This window comes from Pseudonaja textilis, chromosome 4 (genome assembly GCF_049901715.1).
Source record: "Pseudonaja textilis isolate UNSWEBS1 chromosome 4, rPseTex1.2, whole genome shotgun sequence".
Lineage (NCBI taxonomy): Eukaryota > Metazoa > Chordata > Lepidosauria > Squamata > Elapidae > Pseudonaja > Pseudonaja textilis.
In genome coordinates this window covers 91,806,510-91,828,076 of record NC_141993.1, presented here as the reverse complement: position 1 = coordinate 91,828,076, position 21,567 = coordinate 91,806,510, and the positions used below count along the sequence as shown (strand labels likewise).

Sequence of the window (21,567 nt, the reverse complement as noted above, 5' to 3'; positions counted from 1 at the left end):
TCCATGGGTGGATTGTTCTCCCTGTCAGAAAATTTCTCCTTATTTCCAGGTTGAATCTCTCCTTGTTCAGTCACCATGATTCCTTGTCTGGCCTTCAGTTGCCTTGGAGAATAGCTTGACCCTCTTCCTCCTCCTCTCTGGGGCAGCCCCTCAAATATTGGAAGGCTGCTCTCCTGTCTCCCCTGGTCCTTCTCTTCCCTAGACCAGCCAGGCCCAGTTCCTGCAACCGTCCATCGTATGTTTTAGCCTCCAGTCCCCTCATCATCCTGGTTGCTCTTCTCTGTACTCTTTCCAGAGTCTCAACATCCTTTTTATAGTGTGGGGACCCAAACTGGATGCAGGATTCCAGGTGTGGCCTTACTAAGGCTTTACAGAGTGGTATTAGTACCTCCTTTGATCTCAGTTGTATCCCTCTGTTAATGCAACTTAGGATGGCATTGGCTTTTTTGGCTACTGCTGCACACGGCTGGCTCCTGTTTAGCTGGTTGTCCACTAAGACTCCGAGATCCCTGTCCCAGTTCCTGCTATTGAGCCTGGTTTCACCCAGTCTGTATGTGTCCTTTGGGGTTTTTCTTGCCTAAGTGTAGGACTTTCCTTTTCTCTACATTGAATTTCATTTTGTTAGTTACGGCTCAGGGTTCTAGTCTGTCAAGATCCATCTGGATCTTGAGCCTATCTTCTTGGGTGTTGGCTATTCCTGCCAGCTTAGTATCATCTTAGTAAATTTGGCAAGTTCCCCTTCTATTCCCTCCTCTAAGTCATTAATGAAGATATTGAAGAGTCCTGGGTCTAAGACGGAACCTTGTGGCACCCCACTGCTTCCTTCCCTCCAGGTAGACTTAGACCCATTAAGGACTACTCGTTGAGTACGGCTTGCCAGTCAGTTGCAAATCCATCTAGTGGTGGTGCTATCTATTCCACTTTTTTCTAGCTTACTAAGAAGTAGGTTGTGGTCTACTTTATCAAATGCCTTGCTGAAATCTAACTATATTAAGTCCACAGTATTTTGTTGGTCTACTAATTTAGTCACTGTGTTGAAGAATGAAATTCACGAGAAAGTGGTGGCAAAGGGACACCATTTGAGACCGTGCTCGGTTTACGACTACAAATAGGAGGAGAATTTCCCTTCCCTTCCAGCACTGACGATGTTACCTAGTGGGGTCGTGGAATGTCTGCAGGAAAACAACCAAGTCCACAGAGCACCTCACACTCCTCACACACCGCCGCCTTCTCCTCCTTCTCCTCCTCCATACAAACCTGTCCCCCTTCTAGCATTGAAGGCACTACCTAGTTGGGTCATGAAACGTCCACAACAATGCCACCAAGCTCAGAGCATCAAGTATAGCACAGCTCTCCTCCCCCTTCTCTACTTCTCCTTCTCTTCCTCCTTCTCATTTTCTCCCCCTCTTCCTCCTCCTTTTCCTCCTCCTTGCAAATTCTTCTCCCTTTTAGCAGTGATGCTGTTCCCTAGTTGGGTCATGAAACGTCTGCTAGAAAACCACCCAGCTCAGAGAGCACCAAGGACCTCACAGTTCCCTTCCTCCTCCTCCTCTTCCTCCTCCTCTTCTTCCTCCTCCTCCCTCCAAACCCCACTCCCTTCTAGCATTGAAGGCATTACCTACTTGGGTAATGAAACGTCCACAAGAATGCCACCAAGCTCAGAGAGCACTAAGGACCCCACAGTTCTCGTCCTCCTCCCCCTCCTCCCTACAAACCCCTCTCCCTTCTAGCTGTGATGCTGTTCCCTAGTTGGGTAATGAAACGTCCGCTAGAAAACCACCCAGCTTAGAAGCACCAAGGACCCCATAGTCTTCCTCCTCCTCCCACTCCTCCTCCTCTTCCTCCCTCCAAACTTCCTTCTGAAGCCCCAAGGACCCCCACAGTTCCACCCTCAGCCACAAGGATTCTCTTCTGTCAGATCTTCCATCCCTTTTTGCAAGCTATGCGTCCTTCCTTCTATTTCCATCTCCCTCCCTCCCTCCCTCCCTTCCTTCCCCATCTTCCTTCCTTCCTTCCCTTCCCTCCTTCCTTCCTTTCCTTCCTTCCTTGTTGTTCGCAACGCAAGGACGCCGCAACGCCTGGAGATCACAACGCCCGGAGGAAGGTCCCACCAGGGAGGAGACTTTGGGGGTCCTTCTTCCTCTCCTACGTTATTTGGGCCTCCTCGGGTTTCTTTTCTTTCTTTTTTTCCCCTTTCTTTCTTTCTTTCTTTCTTTCTTTCTTTCTTTCTTTCTTTCTTTCTTTCTTTCTTTCTTTCTTTCTTTTTTTTCTGAGGGACAACAGAAAACCTACCAGGAGGAACTGAAGACGGACGGACTGGAAGAACGAAGGGGAAGGGTGCGTGTGTGTGTGTGTGAGACAGGTTTGTGTGCCCTACTTGGATAATGAAAACTCTGCAAGAAAACCACCCAGCTCAGGGGAGCCCCGTGGATCTCCTCCTCTTCCTTCTCTCCTCTTCCTTCTCTCCTCTTCCTTCTCTCCACAAACCCATCTCCCTTCTAGCCCTGATGACATTGCCTAGTTGGGTCACGAAACGTCTGCAAGGAAACCACCCCAGCTCACAGAGCAGGCAAGGACCTCCTCCCCCCCTCCCTCTCTTCCCTGTACACACACTCCCTTCTAACAGTGATGATATTATCTAGTTGGGTCGTGAAACGTCTGCAAGAAAACCACCAAGCTCAGAGACCACCAAGGACCCCACAGTGCTGCCGCCTCCTCCTCCTCCTTCTTCCTCTCCTCCTCCTTCTTCTTTCCCTCCTCCTCCTCCTCCTCCTCCTCCTCTTCCTCCTCCTCCTCCTTCCTCTTCTTCTCCTCCTCCTTCTTCCTCTTCTTCTCCTCCTCCTCCTTCTTCTTCCCTCTCCTCCTCCTCCTCCTCCTCCTCTTCCTCCTCCTCCTCCTTCCTCTTCTCCTCCTCCTCCTCCTCCTCCTCCTCCTCCTCCTCCTCCTCCTCCTCCTCCTTCTTCTTCTTCTCCTCCTCCTCCCCCTCTTCCTCCTCCTCCTCCTCCCTCCTCCTCCTCCTCCTCCTCCTCCTCCTCTTCTTCTTTTTCCTCTTCCAACCCTCCCCTCTTCCCTGTACACCCCACTTCCTTCTAACAGTGATATTATCTAGTTGGGTCATGAAACGTCTGCAAGAAAACCACCAAGCTCAGAGACCACCAAGGACCCCACAGTGCCTTCTCCTCCTCCTCCTCCTCCTCCTCCTCCTCCTCCTCCCCCTACAAAACCCCATTCCCTTGTAGCACTGACGATGTTCCCTAGTTGGGTCATGCAATGTCCGCCAGAAAAACCAAAAAAGCTCAGAGAACACCAAGGACTTCACTAAAAACCATTAAAATTGTTTGTTTTATCTGATCGCCTGAAAAATCTCTGGCCTGGCCTATGCAAAAAGATCTTTTTCCTGCCATTTCCGTTACACAGACGTAGCTGGCGGCAAGGTTTTTCTTTTCAAAAAAATTCCCCTCCTTTAAAAACGAATTGAGGGGGAAAACAAAAAACAAAAAACCCCAGACAGGACACGAAGAACAACGGTGTAAAAGAAGACCATTTAAAACAAAGACAAATAAGCTTCCTTCTTTAAAAAAAAAAAGAGAGAGAGGGAAAAACAGAGAAATGAACCAAGCAGCTTCTGCTTAAAAGAATCTGCAGGTGGCAATTTCCTTTTTAAAAAAAAAAAAAAAATTGGCTTTCTCTCTGTTTTCACGCCCACCAAAGCCGCATTTACAGGAAATGCAAATAATAATATTTTTTTTAAAAAAAATCGATGCCAAATTGTTAATCACCCATCGCCCTTATTTTGGAGGGGGTGGATTTCACGTAGAAAGGACAGATATATTTCTGCAGTTTCCTTGAATAACGTTAGAGGCAGACCAAGGCTTTCCTGAAGAGCCACAGACCCCATTCAAGAGAAGGGGAATTTCTCTTGAACGATTGGAGGGTCTCCAAGCCCACTCATATATATATATATATTTTAAAAGCGCCCCTGGATGTTAACATGAACCTACACGGAGAGTCCTCGCGTTAGACAAACACGGGCGGAGCTGGCTAACGGTTCGCATCGGTTTGAGCGAACTGGTTGTTCATTTAATGGCTGGTTCGGCGAAACGGCAAATCGCACTGGTTGAGCAGGGGGGTTGGACTAGAAGACCTCCGAGGTCCCTTCCAACTCTGTTGCTTGTTCTATTCTGTCCTGCCTGTTTAAGGCTTTTTCCATGTCTCTACAGGAGTGCAAAAGGCCTCCAGAAGCAACGCCAAGAGAACAAATCTCCATTTCTTGCGTGCGGGTGATCCCAGAACAGCTGGTTCCTTCCTTCCTTCCTTCCTTCTTTCACTCTCTCCTTCCTTCTTTCTTTCCTTCCCTCCTCCTTCCTTCTTTCACTTCCTCCCTCCCTCCTTCCTTCTTTCCTTTCTTCCCTCTTCCTTCCTTCTTTCACTCCCTCCCTCCTTCCTTCTTTCTTTCACTCCCTTCCTTCCTTCTTTCCTTCCTTCCCTCTTTCACTCCCTCCCTCCTTCCTTCTTTCCTTCCTTCCCTCCTCCTTCCTTCTTTCACTCCCTTCCTCCCTTCTTTCCTTCCTTCCCTCTTTCACTCCCTCCCTCCCTTCTTTCCTTCCTTCCTCCTTCTTTCACTCCCTCCCTCCCTCCTTTCTTCCTTCTTTCCTGCCTTCCCTCCCTCTTCCTTCCTTCCTTCCTTCACTCCCTCCCTCCCTCCTTCCTTCCTTCCTTCAACAGCCATTTGTCTGAAATAGCCTAGAGCCTCTGGTTTGAGCTGGGGGTCGGACTAGAAGACCTCCGAGGTCCCTTCCAATTCTGTCCTGTCCCCCTCCCCCTTTTCGGCTCCTACTCCCCCGCCCACCAGAAGGGGGGGGAACACCCCCCCCTTCCTTCCGGGCCTTCCGAGCCCACCGTTCACGGCTGTGATTTCCAACTCATCCCTTTGCACATGGGCTACTCGTGTCCGTGCAGGTGTGAGCGCACGTCAGGCCCCCCCAAGCGAGGAAAACATGTCGATGCCCAAAAGGTGAAAGCCAATGTTGTATTTTTAGAGCTCCGGGGCTTGACTTTTATACGGCGTGACAAATGTCCCTCGCTTGAACGGGAAGACAAACCGCTCACAAGGAAAAAAAATATATATATTTATTTTTTTTAAAAGTCAGGGAAAAAAAAAACATGGCAAGTCGTATTTCTGGGATGCAGTGAGTCACTGTCCAAAGTCTAAAAGCGGGAAAAAAATAATAATAATTTTTTTTGCAGAAGTCGTCACCAGTTGGGAGAGAAAAGCAGGAGGAACGAGAGAAAGAAAGGAAAAATAAAAATAAAATCAGCGGCGCTTTTCAAATTTTCTGGGAGTTGGCAACGGATGAGCTGGACGCAACTTGGGAAGCTAAGCAGGGACCGAGCTGGCAAATTCTTGGATGGGAGATAGTTGAGGTTGTGGAGTAGACCAGGAAGCGAAATCTATCCGTATCGGCGCTTGCAAAAGTCCTTTTAGGAGCCCGGACCGAGCCCAACACAATGAGCTTTGAAATCAGTTCAGGGTGTTTCAACTTTATTACAGAGCGAAAGGCAGAGGGAAACAGAATAACTTGGAAGGGACCTTGGAGGTCTTCTAGTCCAACCCCCTGCTCAAGCAGGAGACCGTACACCATTCCAGTCAAGTGGCTGTCCAGTCTCTTCTTGAAAGCCTCCAGTGTTGGAGCAGCCACAACTTCTGGTGGCAAGCAGTTCCACCGGTTAATTGTCTTCACTGTCAGGAAATTCCTCCTTAATTCTAGGATGGAGCTCCCTATGATGAGATACCATCTCTCCTTTCTTTCTTTCTTTCTTTCTTTCTTTCTTTCTTTCTTTCTTTCTTTCTTTCTTTCTTTCTTTCTTTCTCTTTCTTTCCTTTCTTTCTCCTTCCTTATCTTTTCTTTCTTTCCCCCTCCCTCATTCCTTCCCTCATTCCTTCCTATTTTATCTTTTTCTTTCCTTCCTTCCTTTCTCTTTTATTTTTCTCTTCCCTTTCTTATCTTTTCTTTCTTTCCCCCTCTCTCATTCCTTTTTTATCTTTCTTTCTTTCCTTCCTTTCTTTCTCTTTTCTTTAATTTTTCTCTTTCCTTCCATATCTTTTCTTTCTATCCCCCTCCCTCATTCCTTCCTTTTTATCCTTCCTTCCTTCCTTCCTTCCTTCCTTCCTTCCTTCCTTCCTTCCTTCCTTCCTTCCTTCCTCCCTTCCTTCCCTTCCCTTCCTTCCTTTCCTGAATCATAGAATCCTAGGGCTGGAAGGGACATCAGAGGTCATCTACTCCAACCCCCTCTCCAAGATAGCCCTTAGACAACCTTGGTCCAATAATTGCCCAATCTCTTCTTTAAAAAAAACCTCCAGTGATGTATCGCCCCCAAGTTCTTGTGGCAAGCAGTTCCCCTGGTTAATTGCTCTATCCATCAGGAAATTCCTCCCTTAATTCCAGGTTGCTTCTCTCCTGGATTCGTTTCCATCCGTTGCTTCTTGTCCTGCCTTTTGGGGGGGCTTTGGAGAAGAGCTTGACTCCTTCTCCTTTTTGTGGCAATCCCTCAAAAATTCAATAAATATTCCATTAAAAAACAATACATTGATGAAATCCTTCTCTCTCTCTCTCTCTCTCTCTCTCTCTCTCTCTCTCTCTCTCTCTCTCTATATATATATATATATATATATATATATATATATATATATACACACACACATGTATAAGAGAAAAACAATAAGTGTAATGGAGTCCCAAAATAAGGAAGAACATAGTTCCAAAAATAAATCCAAATAAGATACGATTATAGAAAAGTTGCCGTCTTAAGGAACACTGCGGCGTACGGCACGAATAGGGCAGCTCAGAGCTGGCCAACTTAAGAGAGGGGATTTTCTAGGCCTCGTCCAACAGAATCGTTAAATAGCATCGTTAAATAGAAACACACACACACACCCTCCGTACCTGCAAATTCCTTCCCGACAGGATATATAGGGGTCTTGCCTGCAGACCTTATATAAGGAAGGGTATAACAGCCTATCACCTGCTAGAGTTTCCATGAAACCATCAACACTTGGACATAACCAAAGATGCAGGGGAATACCTTACATTTTGCACGGATGACGTTCCCTAGTTGGGTCACAAAACGTCTGCAAGAAAACCGTCAAGGTCAGAGGGCAAGCGGGACCTCTTAGTGGTCCTCTCCCCCTTCCTCCTCTCCACAATTCCCCTTCCTTCCAGCACGGAGGGTGTTCCCTAGTTGGGTCATGAAACGTCTGCAAGAAAACCACCCAGCTGAGAGAGCACACTAAGGATTTCACAGTCCTCCTCCTCTTCCTCCTCCTCCTCTCTGCAAACCCCACTCCCTTCCAGCAATGATGATGTTCCCTAGTTGGGTCATGAAACGTCTGCAAGAAAACCACCCAGCTGAGAGAGCACACTAAGGATTTCACAGTCCTCCTCCTCTTCCTCCTCCTCCTCTCTGCAAACCCCACTCCCTTCCAGCAATGATGATGTTCCCTAGTTGGGTCATGAAACGTCTGCAAGAAAACCACCCAGCTGAGAGAGCACCAAGGACCCCACTGTCGTCATAGTCGTCATAGTCGTCATCTTCTTCTTCTTCTTCTTCTTCTTCTTCTTCTTCTTCTTCTTCTTCTTCTTCTTCTTCTTCTTCTTCTTCTTCTTCTTCTTCTTCTTCTTCTTCTTCTTCTTCTTCTCCTCCTCCTCCTCCTCCTCCTCCTCCTCTTCCTCCTCCTCCTGCCTGCCTGCCTGCAAACCCCTTCAATCACTGATGACATTCCCTAGTTGGGTCATGAAACGTCTGCAAGAAAACCACCCAGCTCAGAGAGCCCCAAGGACCCCACTGTCCTTTTCTTCTCCTTCTCCTCCTGCTCCTCTTCCTCCTCCTCATTATTGTTGTTGTTGTTGCTGTTGTTTTGGTTATCATTATTATCATTACCATTATTGTCCTCATCCTCATCCCTAACCAATATCAGCTTCCCACAAACTTCCTTTTCTGCAGCCCAGGGGAAGTTTCATCTTGCAAAAAAATATGTTTTTTTTCTCAAAAAAAAAAAAAAAACAACCCAGTTCAGGCTGAAATTACATCCTAAATGAGCTTTAAAGATTTGAGCGCACATTATATATAGAGGCGCATATTATATATAGAGGCGCACCACCCTCTCCACGCACACACACGCATTATACGCACACACACACACACACACGGCTGGATTCGCAGAGGCTGTGGGCCCCCGGCGAGGCCATCCGTCGGAGCCAGGCGTGCCTCCTCCAATGTGACCTGCTTCCCAACCAGCCTCGGTTCCCCTTCCGCGCTCAATTATCTGCAAAAGTACACAATGTGCCTGTTTCCCAAAAAAGCCGCCACGGCGCCTAGTCCGTGAGGAAGGCTCCATGCGCAGAATGAACGGAGGGGCAGCATCGCTTAATCTTTGGTGCGGCTGTGTAATTGGGTACAAATGGGAGTTGATTTGTCAGCAACAGACAAGATGTTGCCGGCTGTGTGTTTTTCTCCCCCGTCTCTCTCTCTCTCTCTCCCTTTCTTTTCTCTTTCTGCCTCTTTTTCTTTCCCTTTCTTTTTCCACTTTCTGTTTTTCTATCGTTTTCTTTTTTCCTCTCTCTTTTTTCTCCTTCTCTCTCTCTATCTTCTCTCACACTCCTTTTTACTTTCTCTCTCCCTCTCCTCTCTTTCCTTTTTTCCTTTCTGTTTTTCTGTCTCTTTTTCTTTCCTTTTTTTCTCTTTCTGTCCCTCTTTGTCTCCCTCTCTCTCTTTCCTTTTCTCTCTCTTTCCCTCTCTCCCTTTCTCTTTCTTTCTCTTTTTCTTTCTCTTTTTTCTGTTTGTCTCTTTTTCCTGTTTGTCTCTTTTTCTTTCTTTCCCTTTCTTTTTCCACTTTCTGTCTTTCTCTTTCTCTTTTCCACTCTATTTTTTCTCTTTCTCTTTTTTCTCACTCCTTTTTTCTTTCTCCCTCTCTTCTTCTCTCTTTTCCTTTTTCTTTCTGTTTTTCTGTCTCTTTTTCTTTCCTTTTTCTCTCTTTCTGTCCCTCTTTGTCTCCCTCTCTTTTCTCTTTCTCTCCCTGTCTTTGTATCTCTTTCCTTTTCTCTAGCTTTCTCTCTCTCCCTCTTTCTCTCTCCATTCCTTCTGTATCTTTTTTCTTTCTTTCTTCCCTCTCTTTTCTTTGTCTTTCTCTCCCCCCTTTCTCCTTCTCCGTCTCCTTGTGTCTCTTTCCTTTTCTCTATCTTTCCCTCTCTCCTGCTTTCTATCACTTTTCTCTTTCTGTCTCTTTTTCTTTCCCCCCCTCTTTTCTTTGTCTCTCTTTCTGCCTCTTTCTCTCTCTCCTTCTCTTTCTCTCTCTTTCTTTCTGCCTCTCTTTCTTCTTTCCCTTTATCTCTCTCTCTCTCCCGCTCTCTTTCTCTCTCTGTCTCTCCATCTGCCTGCCTGGCTCTCTCTCTCTCTTTCTTTCTTTCTTTCTTTCTTTCTTTCTTTCTTTCTTTCTTTCTTTCTTTCTTTCTTTCTTTCTTTCTTTCTTTCTTTCTTCCTTCCTTCCTTCCTTCCTTCCTTCCTTTTTCCATCTTTCTCCTTCCCCTCTCTTTCCCTCTCTTTCTGTCTCTGTCTCTCCATCTCTCTCTCTCCCTCTCTCTCTCCATCTCTCTCTCTCTCTCTCTCCCTCTCTCTCTCCATCTCTCTCTCTCTCTCTCTCCCCTCCTCCTCCTCCTCTCCCTCCTATTATTTCATAAAACGTCTAATTGCAGGCTTTGGGGCAAATGGGCTGCAAAGGGAAACGAGACCGGGTCTCGCTCGGCGCAGGTGGATAATAAGGCTTTTGATCGAAAAGTGGAAAACAAATCATTTACTCGCAAGGCAGGAGAAACCCTGCTGGTTTATTACGGAGTCATTATGCAAATCCTTTCGCTTCTTATATATATATATATTTTTTTTCCGGTTTGGCTTCTGAAAAAGTGAGGCTTTAAAGCCGAGAGAAACGGGATGCAGGGATGAATAGGCTCTGGACGATGGGACAGGTGGCAGGGCCCATCCTCCTTTCCCGGATTCACCGCTTCGTCTCCAGAAGGGTGTTTGCCTCTCAGGACAAGACAGGAATCCTGGAGCGGGGAGGGGCCTCGAGAGATCAACGAATCCAACCCCTCCGCTCACTTGCAGGATTCGTGAGGTTCCCCAAAGGGAGTTCACGCCAAGGTATGTGGAACTCCCAGAATCCTCCCAGCCCTGACTCTTGAGCCTGGGGGATTCTGGGAGTTGAATGCCCACCCATCGGGGAGATGCCAAGGTTCGAAAAGGCTGCATGGAAGCATCTTGGACAGATGACGTTCTCTAATGTTCTCCAAAGAAGGAGAAGAGCCAACTTCAAGTGGCAGGCAGTTACACCGGCTAAAAGCTTGACTGGCTTTGAAGATCCTCCTGGTGTCTATCCTGAACCTCCCTCCTTGGAGTTTTAATCCTTGGTTCTGGTGCTGTCCTCTTTCTCCTTCTCTCTCTCTTCCTCTTCCTTCTCTTCTTTCTCCTCACCCCTTCATCCTTTCTTTTCCTTCTCCTTCTCCTCTTTCTCTTCCTCCTCCTCCTCTTTCTCTTCCACCTCCCTTTTCCTTTTCCTCTTTTTCTTCCTCCTCTTCTTCTTCCTTCTCCTCCTCCTCCTCCTCTTCTCCTTCTTTTGTTCTTCTCTGCCTCCTCTTCCTCCTCCCTCCTCTTCTTGTTCTCCTTCTCTTTACTTCTTCCTCTCCTCTTTCTCCTTCACCTCCCTTTTCCTTCTCCTCTTTCTCTTCCTTCTCTTCCTTCCTTTTCCTTTTCCTTCTCCTCTTCTCCCTCCTCCTCTTCTCCTCTGCCTCTTCTTCCTCCTCCTCCTCTTCTTGTTCTCCTTCTCTTCTCCTCCCCCTCCTCTCCTCCTCTTCTTCTTCCTCCTCCTCCTTGTTCTCCTTCTCTTCTCCTCCCCCTCCTCTCCTCCTCCTCTTCTTCTTCCTCCCCCCTCCTCCTCCTCCCACAAATATCACTCCCTTCTATCACAGATTATGTCACCTATTGGGGTAATGAATTTATCTGCAAGAAAACCCTCAAGTTAAGAGAGCAGCAAGGACCTCCTCCTCCTTCTTCCTCCTCTTCCTTTTCCTCTTATTCTAATTCTCCTCCTCCTCCTCTCCTTCCTCCTTTTCTGACAAGGAAAGTCAATGGGTAGGCTAAATTCCACTGAACAAGTCAACATGCCACTCCCTTAACTGCGCCGATTCCCTGAACAACTGCGGCTCGAAAGGTGATAAAATGGGACAAAATTCACTTTACGACTGCCCTCCTGCCGATGTCATTTATACCATTTCTCTTTGCCAGGTTCTGAAGGTGTGTCATTTCGTGAATAATCGAAGCTGGAATTAAATATTCTTGATTTAAAATGTTGCGGGTGTTCTTAGACATCTGCGGGTAGGTCAAGTTGATCTCTGAGGTGCCCCCGCCAGGCGTGTAGATTCTTCATTCAAAGTTTTTTTCTCTCCTTCCCACACATGCAGCTTTGTTCTGCCGGAGGAAACAAGGTGTTGTTGTTTGTTTTTTTGCGACACAGACAAGTGTGCTTGTTTAAAAAAGGATAGAATGGAAAAGTTTCTGGAGAGGTCAATTTAACTATTTTGGGAAGTGGAGAAATTTTTTATTTTGTCTTTCTCAAAAAGGCCTGATCAAGATGATGCTGAATTTCTTTTTTTTTCTCTCTCACGGAGCTCAAAGGATCCTTTTCATGTGTTGTGTGGGCCTTACACAACCCAGCGACAATGTCAGCTCAAGAATTCAGACGACAAAAACCAGACGGCTTGGATGAAACCGATTCTCCTCTTCTCCTCTTTGCTTTGGATGTGGGCGCGATCCAGATCCAACCTGAGCTTAGGTTTTAGGGGAAGCGGGGAAACCACAAAAGTTTCCCCTAACAAGGGACCTCGGGAAGGTTTGGGAAATTGGACGTCCACAGACAGAAATAAAGAGATCGGCTGTTGCAATCTTCTTCTTCTTCTTCTTCTTCTTCTTCTTCTTCTTCTTCTTCTTCTTCTTCTTCTTCTTCTTCTTCTTCTTCTTCTTCTTCTTCTCCTCCTTCTCCTTCTCCTTCTCCTTCTCCTTCTCCCTCCTTCTCTTCTTCTTCTTGTTCTTCCTCCACCATCATCATCTCCTCCTCCTCCTCCTCCTCCTCCTCCTCCTCCTCCTCCTCTTCTTCTTCTTCTTCTTTTTCTTCTTCTTCCTCCTCCTCTTCTCCTCCTCCTCCTCCTTCCTTCCTCCTCCTTCTCTTCCTCCTCCTCCTTCTTCCTTCCTTCCTTCCTTCCTCCTCCTCCTCCTCCCTCTTCTTCCTTTTCCTCTTCCTCTCTCTCTCTCTCTCTCTCTCTCTCTCTCTCTCTCTCTCTCTGTGTGTGTGTGTGTGTGTGTGTGTGTGTGTGTGAAATACTACTCATGTATCATCACAAAATCTCCACAACCGTAAAGCCTACAAACTTGAAATGTGGCACATAGGTTCCTCTTGGCTTCTAGGTGCTCACTAAGAAAGGGTTTTTCCAAATGACCATCAGAGCATTTAGAATATTTCCTATATTATTATTATTATTATTATTAACACGCTCTCATGCTAAGGAGTTCTACTCCCCCTCCCCACCTGAAAGGAAATCTGCTCCAAATGCAAAACGCAAGCAGAGGAGTTTCAGTTTCACAGCAGCACCAAACAGCTTTAGTACAGAACAGTTGAGCTAAGCCACGCCCAGGCTCCTCGCTGTCTCCTTGCTCACACAGCAAATACTCTTTCAGTTTCCAAACAGCCCTCCACTCTCTCGCCCACTGACAGGACGCTAGCCAGAGGAATCACGATGGATGCTGGTAGGCAGAGGCAGAGTTTTCTCCCCTCTTATTTTCCTCCCCCAAAACTAAGCCCGACCACATAAGTTTCGTAGCAAAGCACAGGTATTCAGCTAGTAGAGGATAAGAGAAGGTGAGATGAGATAACCTAAGAAACAAGAAATAAGATATAAAGTAGATATAAGAGATAGGATAGGAGGGGAGGAAAGGATGATATATAAGATAAGAGATAAGAGATGATGTAAGATATAAAAGATAAGATATAGGATAGGATAGATGAAGAGAAGGTGATATAAGATCAAACCAGATAACAGACTTTTCAACTCCTTCCCTCAAAACGACGCTATAGAGCCCTGCACACCCAAACAACTAGACACAAGGACAGTTTTTAGCCCCGAATGCCATCCTCCTGCTAAACAAATAACTTCCTCAACACTGTCCAACTATTTACAAAGTCTGCCCTACTATCACTATTAATCTTCTCACCACTCCTTATCACCCATCTCCCTTCAACTTGTGACTGCATGACTAACTTTGTCGCTTGTATCCTTACGTTTATATGGACTGTTTCCTAGTGTGATTTGATTGCTTATTTGTACCCTATGACTATTATCATTAAGTGTTGGACCTGATGATTCTTGACTCTTGACGAATGTCTCTTTTCTTTTATGGACACGCCAAGACAAATTCCTTGTGTGTTCAATCACACTTGGCCAATAAAGAATTGTATTCTATTCTACTCTACTCTACTCTACTCTACTCTACTCTACTCTACTCTATCCTATTCTATTCTTCATTCCAATATTTACTCTATTCTATTCTATTTTCTATTCTATTCTATTCTATTCTATTCTATTCTATTCTATTCTATTCTATTCTATTCTATTCTATTCCTTATTCTATTCTTATTGTACCCTATGACTATTATCATTAAGTGTTGGACCTGATGATTCTTGACTCTTGACGAATGTCTCTTTTCTTTTATGGACACGCCAAGACAAATTCCTTGTGTGTTCAATCACACTTGGCCAATAAAGAATTGTATTCTATTCTACTCTACTCTACTCTACTCTACTCTATCCTATTCTATTCTTCATTCCAATATTTACTCTATTCTATTCTATTTTCTATTCTATTCTATTCTATTTTATTCCTTATTCTATTCTTATTGTACCCTATGACTATTATCATTAAGTGTTGGACCTGATGATTCTTGACTCTTGACGAATGTCTCTTTTCTTTTATGTACGCTGAGAGCATTTGCACCAAGACAAATTCCTTTTGTGTCCAATCGCACTTGACTAATAAAAGAATTCTAATTCTAATTCTAAAGACAAGATAAGATAATGATAAGGTAGGGTAGGGTAGGATGGGATGAGATAGGAAGGGATATAGGATAGAATAGGATATAGGATAGGATAATCTTTAATGTCACTTTTTTCTGTGAACACACTGGCACAAATTAAAAAAATGAAATTCGGAAGCCCATCCTCAAAAGGAAAAAAAAATTAATATCCTATTCTTTTCTATTATATGTGTGTGTGTGTGTGTGTGTGTGTATGGTATTCGGCTTTGTTCGGGTATTTTCCCACGTCATTATAGTTGTGCTTGTAAAGTTGTCGCAACGTTTCGGCAAAATCTCATCTGCCATCATCAGGCTTCTGTATTGTGTTTGAGATTCTGCCGAAACGTTGCGACAACTTTAAAAGCACAACTACAATGACGTGGGAAAATACCTGAACAAAGCTGAATACCATACATGTAAGTACCCGTGAAAACTTAAGAAAACAGATATAGATAGATAGATAAATAGATAGATAGATAGATAGAGTAGATAGATAGATAGATAGATAGATAGATAGATAGATAGAGATAGATAGATAGATAGATAGATAGATAGATAGATAGATAGATAGATAGATAGATAGATAGATAGATAGATAGATAGATAGAGTAGATATAGTAGATATAGTAGATAGATAGATAGATAGATAGATAGATAGATAGATAGATAGATAGATAGATAGATAGATAAAGAAACCATATATATACCAGTATATATACTGTATAAAACCACACACAGACACACACTTAAGTCCTTGAATTTCTGGATCCTTTGAAACTTGGTGGAGAGAAGCCTTGGAAGAACACTCACGGCTTTGAATAATTTTTTTCTGTTTGTCATCCTTGCAACAATGCACAAAAAGCTTTTCAGGTGTCCTCTACTTATAACCACTGCTCAAAGTCGCAACAGCACAGAAGAAAAGTGATTTACGACTTGTTTTCCCCACGTACTGCTGACCACTGCAGAATCCTCACCCTTTGGTCACGTGATCGAAAGTCAGGTGCTTGGCCACTGACTCGGATTTATGACGGTGGCAGCTCCCCCGTCCAGGTCACGTGACTCCCCTTTTGCGACCTTTTGACCAGCCACGTCGTTGGAGGAGACAGATCCCCTTAACAACCCGGTTACCAACTTAACAACTTGCAGAGATTCATTTAACAAGTTCTGGCGCTGAAACTCACCAACTGTCTCATTTAGCAACAGAAAAATGCTGGGCTCGGCTATAGTCGTAAGTCAAGGACTCCCTCCCCCACCCGTTTGTCTATTTTATTATTTATTATGGAATTTGTCACCCACCTCGCGCCAAACAACTCCGGATGAAGCACAGCATAAAAACATAAATAAAAATTATAATATTTTTGTTAAGATAACAAAGCGGATCGTTTTAATTCCCAGCCGCCCCAAGGGAGAGATAACAGATAATCAGAGTTGGAAGGGGCCTTGGAGGTCATCTAGTCCAACCCCCCTGCCCAAGTGAGAGACCCTACACCATTTCTGACAGAGGGCAGTCCAGTCTCTTCTTAAAAGCCTCCAGGGATGAAGCTCCCACAACTTCCAAGGGCAACTTCTGTTCCACTGAATATACAATAATAGAGTTGGAAGGGACCTTATAGGTCATCTAGTCCAACCCCCCGCCCAAGTGGGAGACCCTACACCATTTCTGACAGAGGGCAGTCCAGTCTCTTCTTAAAAGCCTCCAGGGATGGCATTCCCACATCAATGCTCAGTGGAACCTCTCAAAAAAAACCCAACGCAGAGACACTTGAAAAGACTTTGGACAGTCACTTGTCTGAAAAAGTTCAGGGTCTCCTACTGGAGCAGGGGGTCAGACTAGAAGATCTTTAGGGTCCCTTCCCCCTCTGTATTCTGTTCTGTATTCCGTCTGGGGATGGAATTCTGGGAATTGAAGTCCACAGGTCTTAAAAGTTCCAAGCTTGGACACCCCTCCTGGTCCAGGGTCTCTTGCTCAAGCAGCGGGCTGGACTAGAAGACCTCTGAGATCCCTCCCAACTCTTATTATTCTGTGTTCTGTGTACGTCATGAAACTGGCACCAAAATTGCTGAACAAGGAGGCTTTCTTCCTAATTGAAGCAGCAACATTAAGCTGAAACAAGGCCTTACGTCTGTCAACCGTCCTGGGCTAGGAAACCGGCCGAAAACAATGTGATACACTGCATTTTATATTTAAAGTGGAAAGAACAGAAGAGAAATTGACTCTGAGAGTGGCTAACAATTAATCTTTCACAAGTCCTTCCAAGACTCCAGGCTGAAAGCAGAACCATGAAATGCCTACGGCCAGTTTGAATAATAGTTTTCAATTTTTGGGGTGTGTGTGTGTCTGTGTGTAGAGATTCCCCCGATTGTTTGAAGAAGGAAGGAAAGAAACAGACCAAGCCGGGTGTGATACGCAATATTTTGCCACACCATTTGCACACCCAAAGCCCACTGACGTTTCAAGCCACAGCACCCACGCGGGTGAAGACAGGACTGGGCCAGCGAGCCAGGACCCCCAATGGGAGTGTGTGGCATTTTGGGGGTGGCCGATGGAGCAGAGAACACCCCACCTTCTCCCTGGGTGCACCTGCCCCCCCCTTCCGTCTCCATTCGGCTTAGATTTATTTTAATTGTGTTTTAAGTGCCGGATCCATTTTAATGTGTGATAGTGTGTTTTAATCAACGTCTGTAGGCAGCCCAGATTCGCCTTTTCAGCAGACAAGTTTGATAGATAGGTAGATGAAGAGGGAGAGAGACAGACAGACAGACAGATGGGATGAGATAGACAGAAAATAGATGGATGGATGGATGGATGGATGGATGGATGGATGGATGGATGGATGGATGAATGGATGGATAGATGATAGATATATAGATAGATAGATAGATAGATAGATAGATAGATAGATAGATAGATAGATAATGGATGGATAGATGGACAGATAGGATATAGAGATAGACAGACAGACTGATCATATAGATAATTATAGTTAGATAAATAATGATTAGATAGATATGGATGGATAGATAGATATGGATGGATGGATGGATGGATAGATAGATAGATAGATGGATAGATAGATAATGGATGGACAGATAGAAATAGATAGATAAATAAATAAATAGATAGAGAGATAGAGAGATAGATCGATAGACAGATGATAGATAGATAGATAGATAGATGGATGGATAGATAGATGGATGGATAGAGATATATAGACAGACAGACAAGACTGATCATATAGATAATTATAGTTACATAAAAATGATTAGATAGATAGATAGATAGATAGATAATGGATGGATAGATGGACAGATAGGATATAGAGATAGACAGACAGACTGATCATATAGATAATTATAGTTAGATAAATAATGATTAGATAGATAGATATGGATGGATAGATAGATATGGATGGATGGATGGATAGATAGATAGATAGATAGATAGATAGATAGATAGATAATGGATGGACAGATAGAAATAGATAGATAAATAGATAGGTAGGTAGGTAGGTAGGTAGATAGGTAGATAGATAGATAGATAGATAGATAGATAGATAGATAGATAGATAGATAGATAGATAATGGATGGATAGATGGATGGATGGATAGAGATATATAGACAGACAGACAAGACTGATCATATAGATAATTATAGTTACATAAAAAAATGATTAGATAGATAGATAGATAGATAGATAGATAGATAGATAGATAGATAATGGATGGATGGATGGAGATAGACAGACAAGACTGATGATATAGATAATTATAGCAAGATAAATAATAATAGATAGATCGATAGATAGGTTATAGATAGATGGATGGATGATAGAGATAGATATGTTAAACGGATAGATGGATAGATTACACATAATGATAGAGAGATAAGATTGATGATAGATGATAAGAGGATGGTTGGATAGGTAGATGATAGATATGTAGAGATAGATAGGCAGACGGATGGATGGATAGACAGACAGATAGACAAGAATGATTGATGATAAATTGTAGATAGGTAAATAATAAGAGAAATAGATGAGACTGTAGATAGATAGATAATGGATGGATCGACGGATAGAGATAGATAGATAGATAGATAGATAGATAGATAGATAGATAGATAGATAATGGATGGATAGATGGATAGAGATAGATAGATAAATAGATAGGTGAGAAACACAGATAGATGAATGGATGGACAGACTGAGAGACAGACGGATGAGATACATCAATCGATGGATGGATATAGATAACAGATATAAGAGGCAGAAATGAGAGGGAGACAGGCAGCGCACAATATGCCCATTTTGCATCCATGTTCAACTCTCTCCCTGGTTCTTACCTTTGGTTGCAAGGTGGGCAGCTGAGAGGCTGGCACTGGTGCATAGCCGTGGCTCTTCCTGGCTCCAGAGGAGGGGTACTGCCCCACGGCTGGGGGGTATGCTGGCTCAGGCTTCCAGGTGCTTCCAGGGGGGCCGTAGGAAGGCTCGGCTCCCTCCCAGCCTCTTTGGGTGGCGCTCGGCAGTGGCGCGGATCCGTAGCCCATCGCCGGCGGGGGCACGTAACCGTAATCGGGTGCCCGAGGGGGCGTCGGCATGTAGGGCCCCATGGGAGGAGCAGGCTGGGGGGCCAGGCCACCGTACTGGGGAGCGGAAGGTGGGAAGTGGGGGGCAGGCTGAGCGGACTTCGCCTGGACATTGAACGGGGGACGGGTAGAGGTGGCGGCCGTCGCGTAGGGTGCCGCAACGGGCTGTGGCTTCAGGGTCCCGACGGGCGTCACCGGGATGGGCTTGGGTGTGGCCGACTTTTTCGTGGCAGTCAAGGGAGGCTGGTTGGGGATGACCATGCGCTTATGCCCTGTGACCGGAGTGGACGCGGCGGGGGGTGGTCCCGGGAGATCCGCCAGGAATGCCAACAGCCTGCAAAAGGAAAAACAAAAAAGAGAAGAAGAGTAATTTTGAGACTTGAGCACTGTCCGAATGTCTTCATTAGATAACAGATCATCAGAGTTGGAAGGGACCTTGTAGGTCATTTAGTCCAACCCCCCACCCAAGTGGGAGACCCTACACCATTTCTGACAAAGGGCAGTCCAGTCTCTTCTTGAAAGCCTCCAGGGATGAAGCTCCCACAACTTCTGAAGGCAACTTCTGTTCCATTGAACATAGAATAACAGAGTTGGAAGGGACCTTGTAGGTCATCTAGTCCAACCCCTTGCCCAAGCAGGAGACCCTACACCATTTCTGACCGATGGCAGTCCAATCTCTTCTTGAAAGCCTCCCGGGATGAAGCTCCCACAACTTCTGAGGGCAACTTCTGTTCCATGGGTGGATTGTTCTCCCTGTCAGAAAGTTTCTCCTTATTTCCAGGTTAAACCTCTCCTTGATCAATTTCTAACCATTATTCCTTCTCTGGCCTTTGGGTGCTTTGGAGAATAGCTTGACTCCCTCTTCTCTGGGGAAGCCCTCAAATATTGGAAGATGCTCTCCTGTCTCCCCTGATCCCTTTATTCATTAAAATCAGATTAAAGTCAGTTTAACAGAGTTGGAAGGGACCTTTTGGATCATCTAGTCCAACCCCCCTCCCTCAGATATTGGAAGGCTGCTCTCCTGTCTCCCCTGGTCCTTCTCTTCCCTAGACTAGCCAGGTCCAGTTCCTGCAACCGTTCTCCGTATGTCGTTGTTGGTGACGTAGGCTTCTCCAAATCGCAAAGCAGACCCCTCGTCTCAACAAAACCCCTTTCTATTTAGGCTAAATGTGAATTCCTCTCCTTCAAATCCAGCAAAGTCCTGGCCAGCAGTCTTTCAAGAGTGATTTTTACAACTACAGACCATCCTCAGGCTTGGAGAGTTGCCAGGCCGATCGCTCCCAAACGCCATGCTGTAGCAGCAATTGCTTGGCAAGAAGTCAGGAAACAGACCTCCACACTAATTAAACAAACTAATTGTCTCCTGCAAACCCCATTCCCCCTTTCGCTCCTCTTTTATTCCCAATGGGAGGGGCCATTCACCGTCCACCTGAGCCTTTACTCCCGAGTCACCCTTGTTCCTTAACTGTTCCCTTCTTCTGGCAGCTCTGTGCATGCGCACACTGGGAACAGGCTCCAGCTGCTCTTCTTCCCCACTGATCTCTGACTCCGAAGGCAGCTGATAACTGTTGGACAGCCCTGGCCCCATCTCTGCCTCCGACGCAGAGCCCTCATCCGAGCCTTCCCTCGACTCCAGGACTGGCCCAGGTTCCTCCCCAACCTCCTCACTGTCCGACTCTACCGCCAGCTCCGCTGGCCACTGGCAGGCCACAACAGTTGGGTTCGAGAGCAGCCGCTGGAAGGCGAGGTGGACTTCAACTCCCAGAATTCCCCAGCCTGCCAGCTGACCATAGGAAAGGATTCCCGCTGGGCGGAGCAGAATTTCATTTTATTTCATATTCTTATTTTAAGAGGAGAGCTGGACAGGACCTTGGAGGTCTTCTAGTCCAACCCCAGTGTTCCTCACCCCACCCTGAGCAGGAGAAGCACTGGTCATGGCTGGCCAAAATATGGAATCCGTTCACGCCTTTACGGAAAGACAGCTGACCCTTCCTTGGCTACTTGGAAAAGCCGCTAACCAAGATTCCTTTCGATTCGGCAGGATCCACTTTGCGTTTCTTCTGCTTCTCGAGAAAATTCTTTTATTCCTGTGTTTATTCGAGCCTCTTTGTAAGCCGGCATCTGACTTTAGCTCCAGGAAAGCTACCGCAACTCAGCCTCTGCTAAAATTACTTTCGTGTGTTATGGAAGCTTCTTCCCTTCGTCTCCGTTGTGTTGACAGAGCCAGACACTGGGGCTTGTCAACACACAATGCAAGAAAGCTTCTGAGGTGTTGACTTTGGGGCTCTCCTTTTTTTTTTTGCAGCTTGGTGGTAGCCGGTCTCGGTTAATTTATGGTTCACGACGTGGTGTGGAAACAGGCAAATGGAGTAAAACCGGGTTACGATGACGGGATGCAGCCCGTACCGGTTGGCATCCGACACGTGGAGTTAAGCCACAGCGTTTTTGCAAAGCTGAGATTTGGGGTTGTCGTGGGATGTTGTGCAACGCTGGGTGTCAAATACTTCTTTTTGGCTAGACAACAAGTTTAGTTTAGTTTACTTTGCTTTACTGCCATTGAACTTTGTACAATGAAATGAAGTATCATCTTTAGTGTAGATTGTGACTATGAAAATAAACACACACACACACGCACACCTCCTTCACATTCTATACCAGTGGTGGCTAATCTTTTGGGGGCTCCTGTGCCAAAAATTGTGCGTGCGCTTGCATGCTCTCAGTCGCGTACCAGCATCCAGAAGGCAATGCGCCCCCCCCATACAGGTGTGCGAGCAACCGCCCCCCCCACCCCTGGCTGCCCCCTTACCTG

General features: G+C 45.5%; 1 protein-coding gene across 1 annotated transcript in view; it reads right to left on the bottom strand.

The window, feature by feature from the left end:
- Positions 1-21,567, bottom strand: part of LPP (LIM domain containing preferred translocation partner in lipoma) — an 84,518-nt gene that overhangs the window by 42,860 nt on the left and 20,091 nt on the right. Inside the window, exon 2 of the mRNA XM_087933723.1 lies at positions 18,516-19,092. Within this exon, the coding sequence (XP_087789849.1) occupies positions 18,516-19,019 (504 nt within the window). The 5' untranslated portion in view covers positions 19,020-19,092. The remainder of the gene's footprint in view (positions 1-18,515; positions 19,093-21,567) is intronic.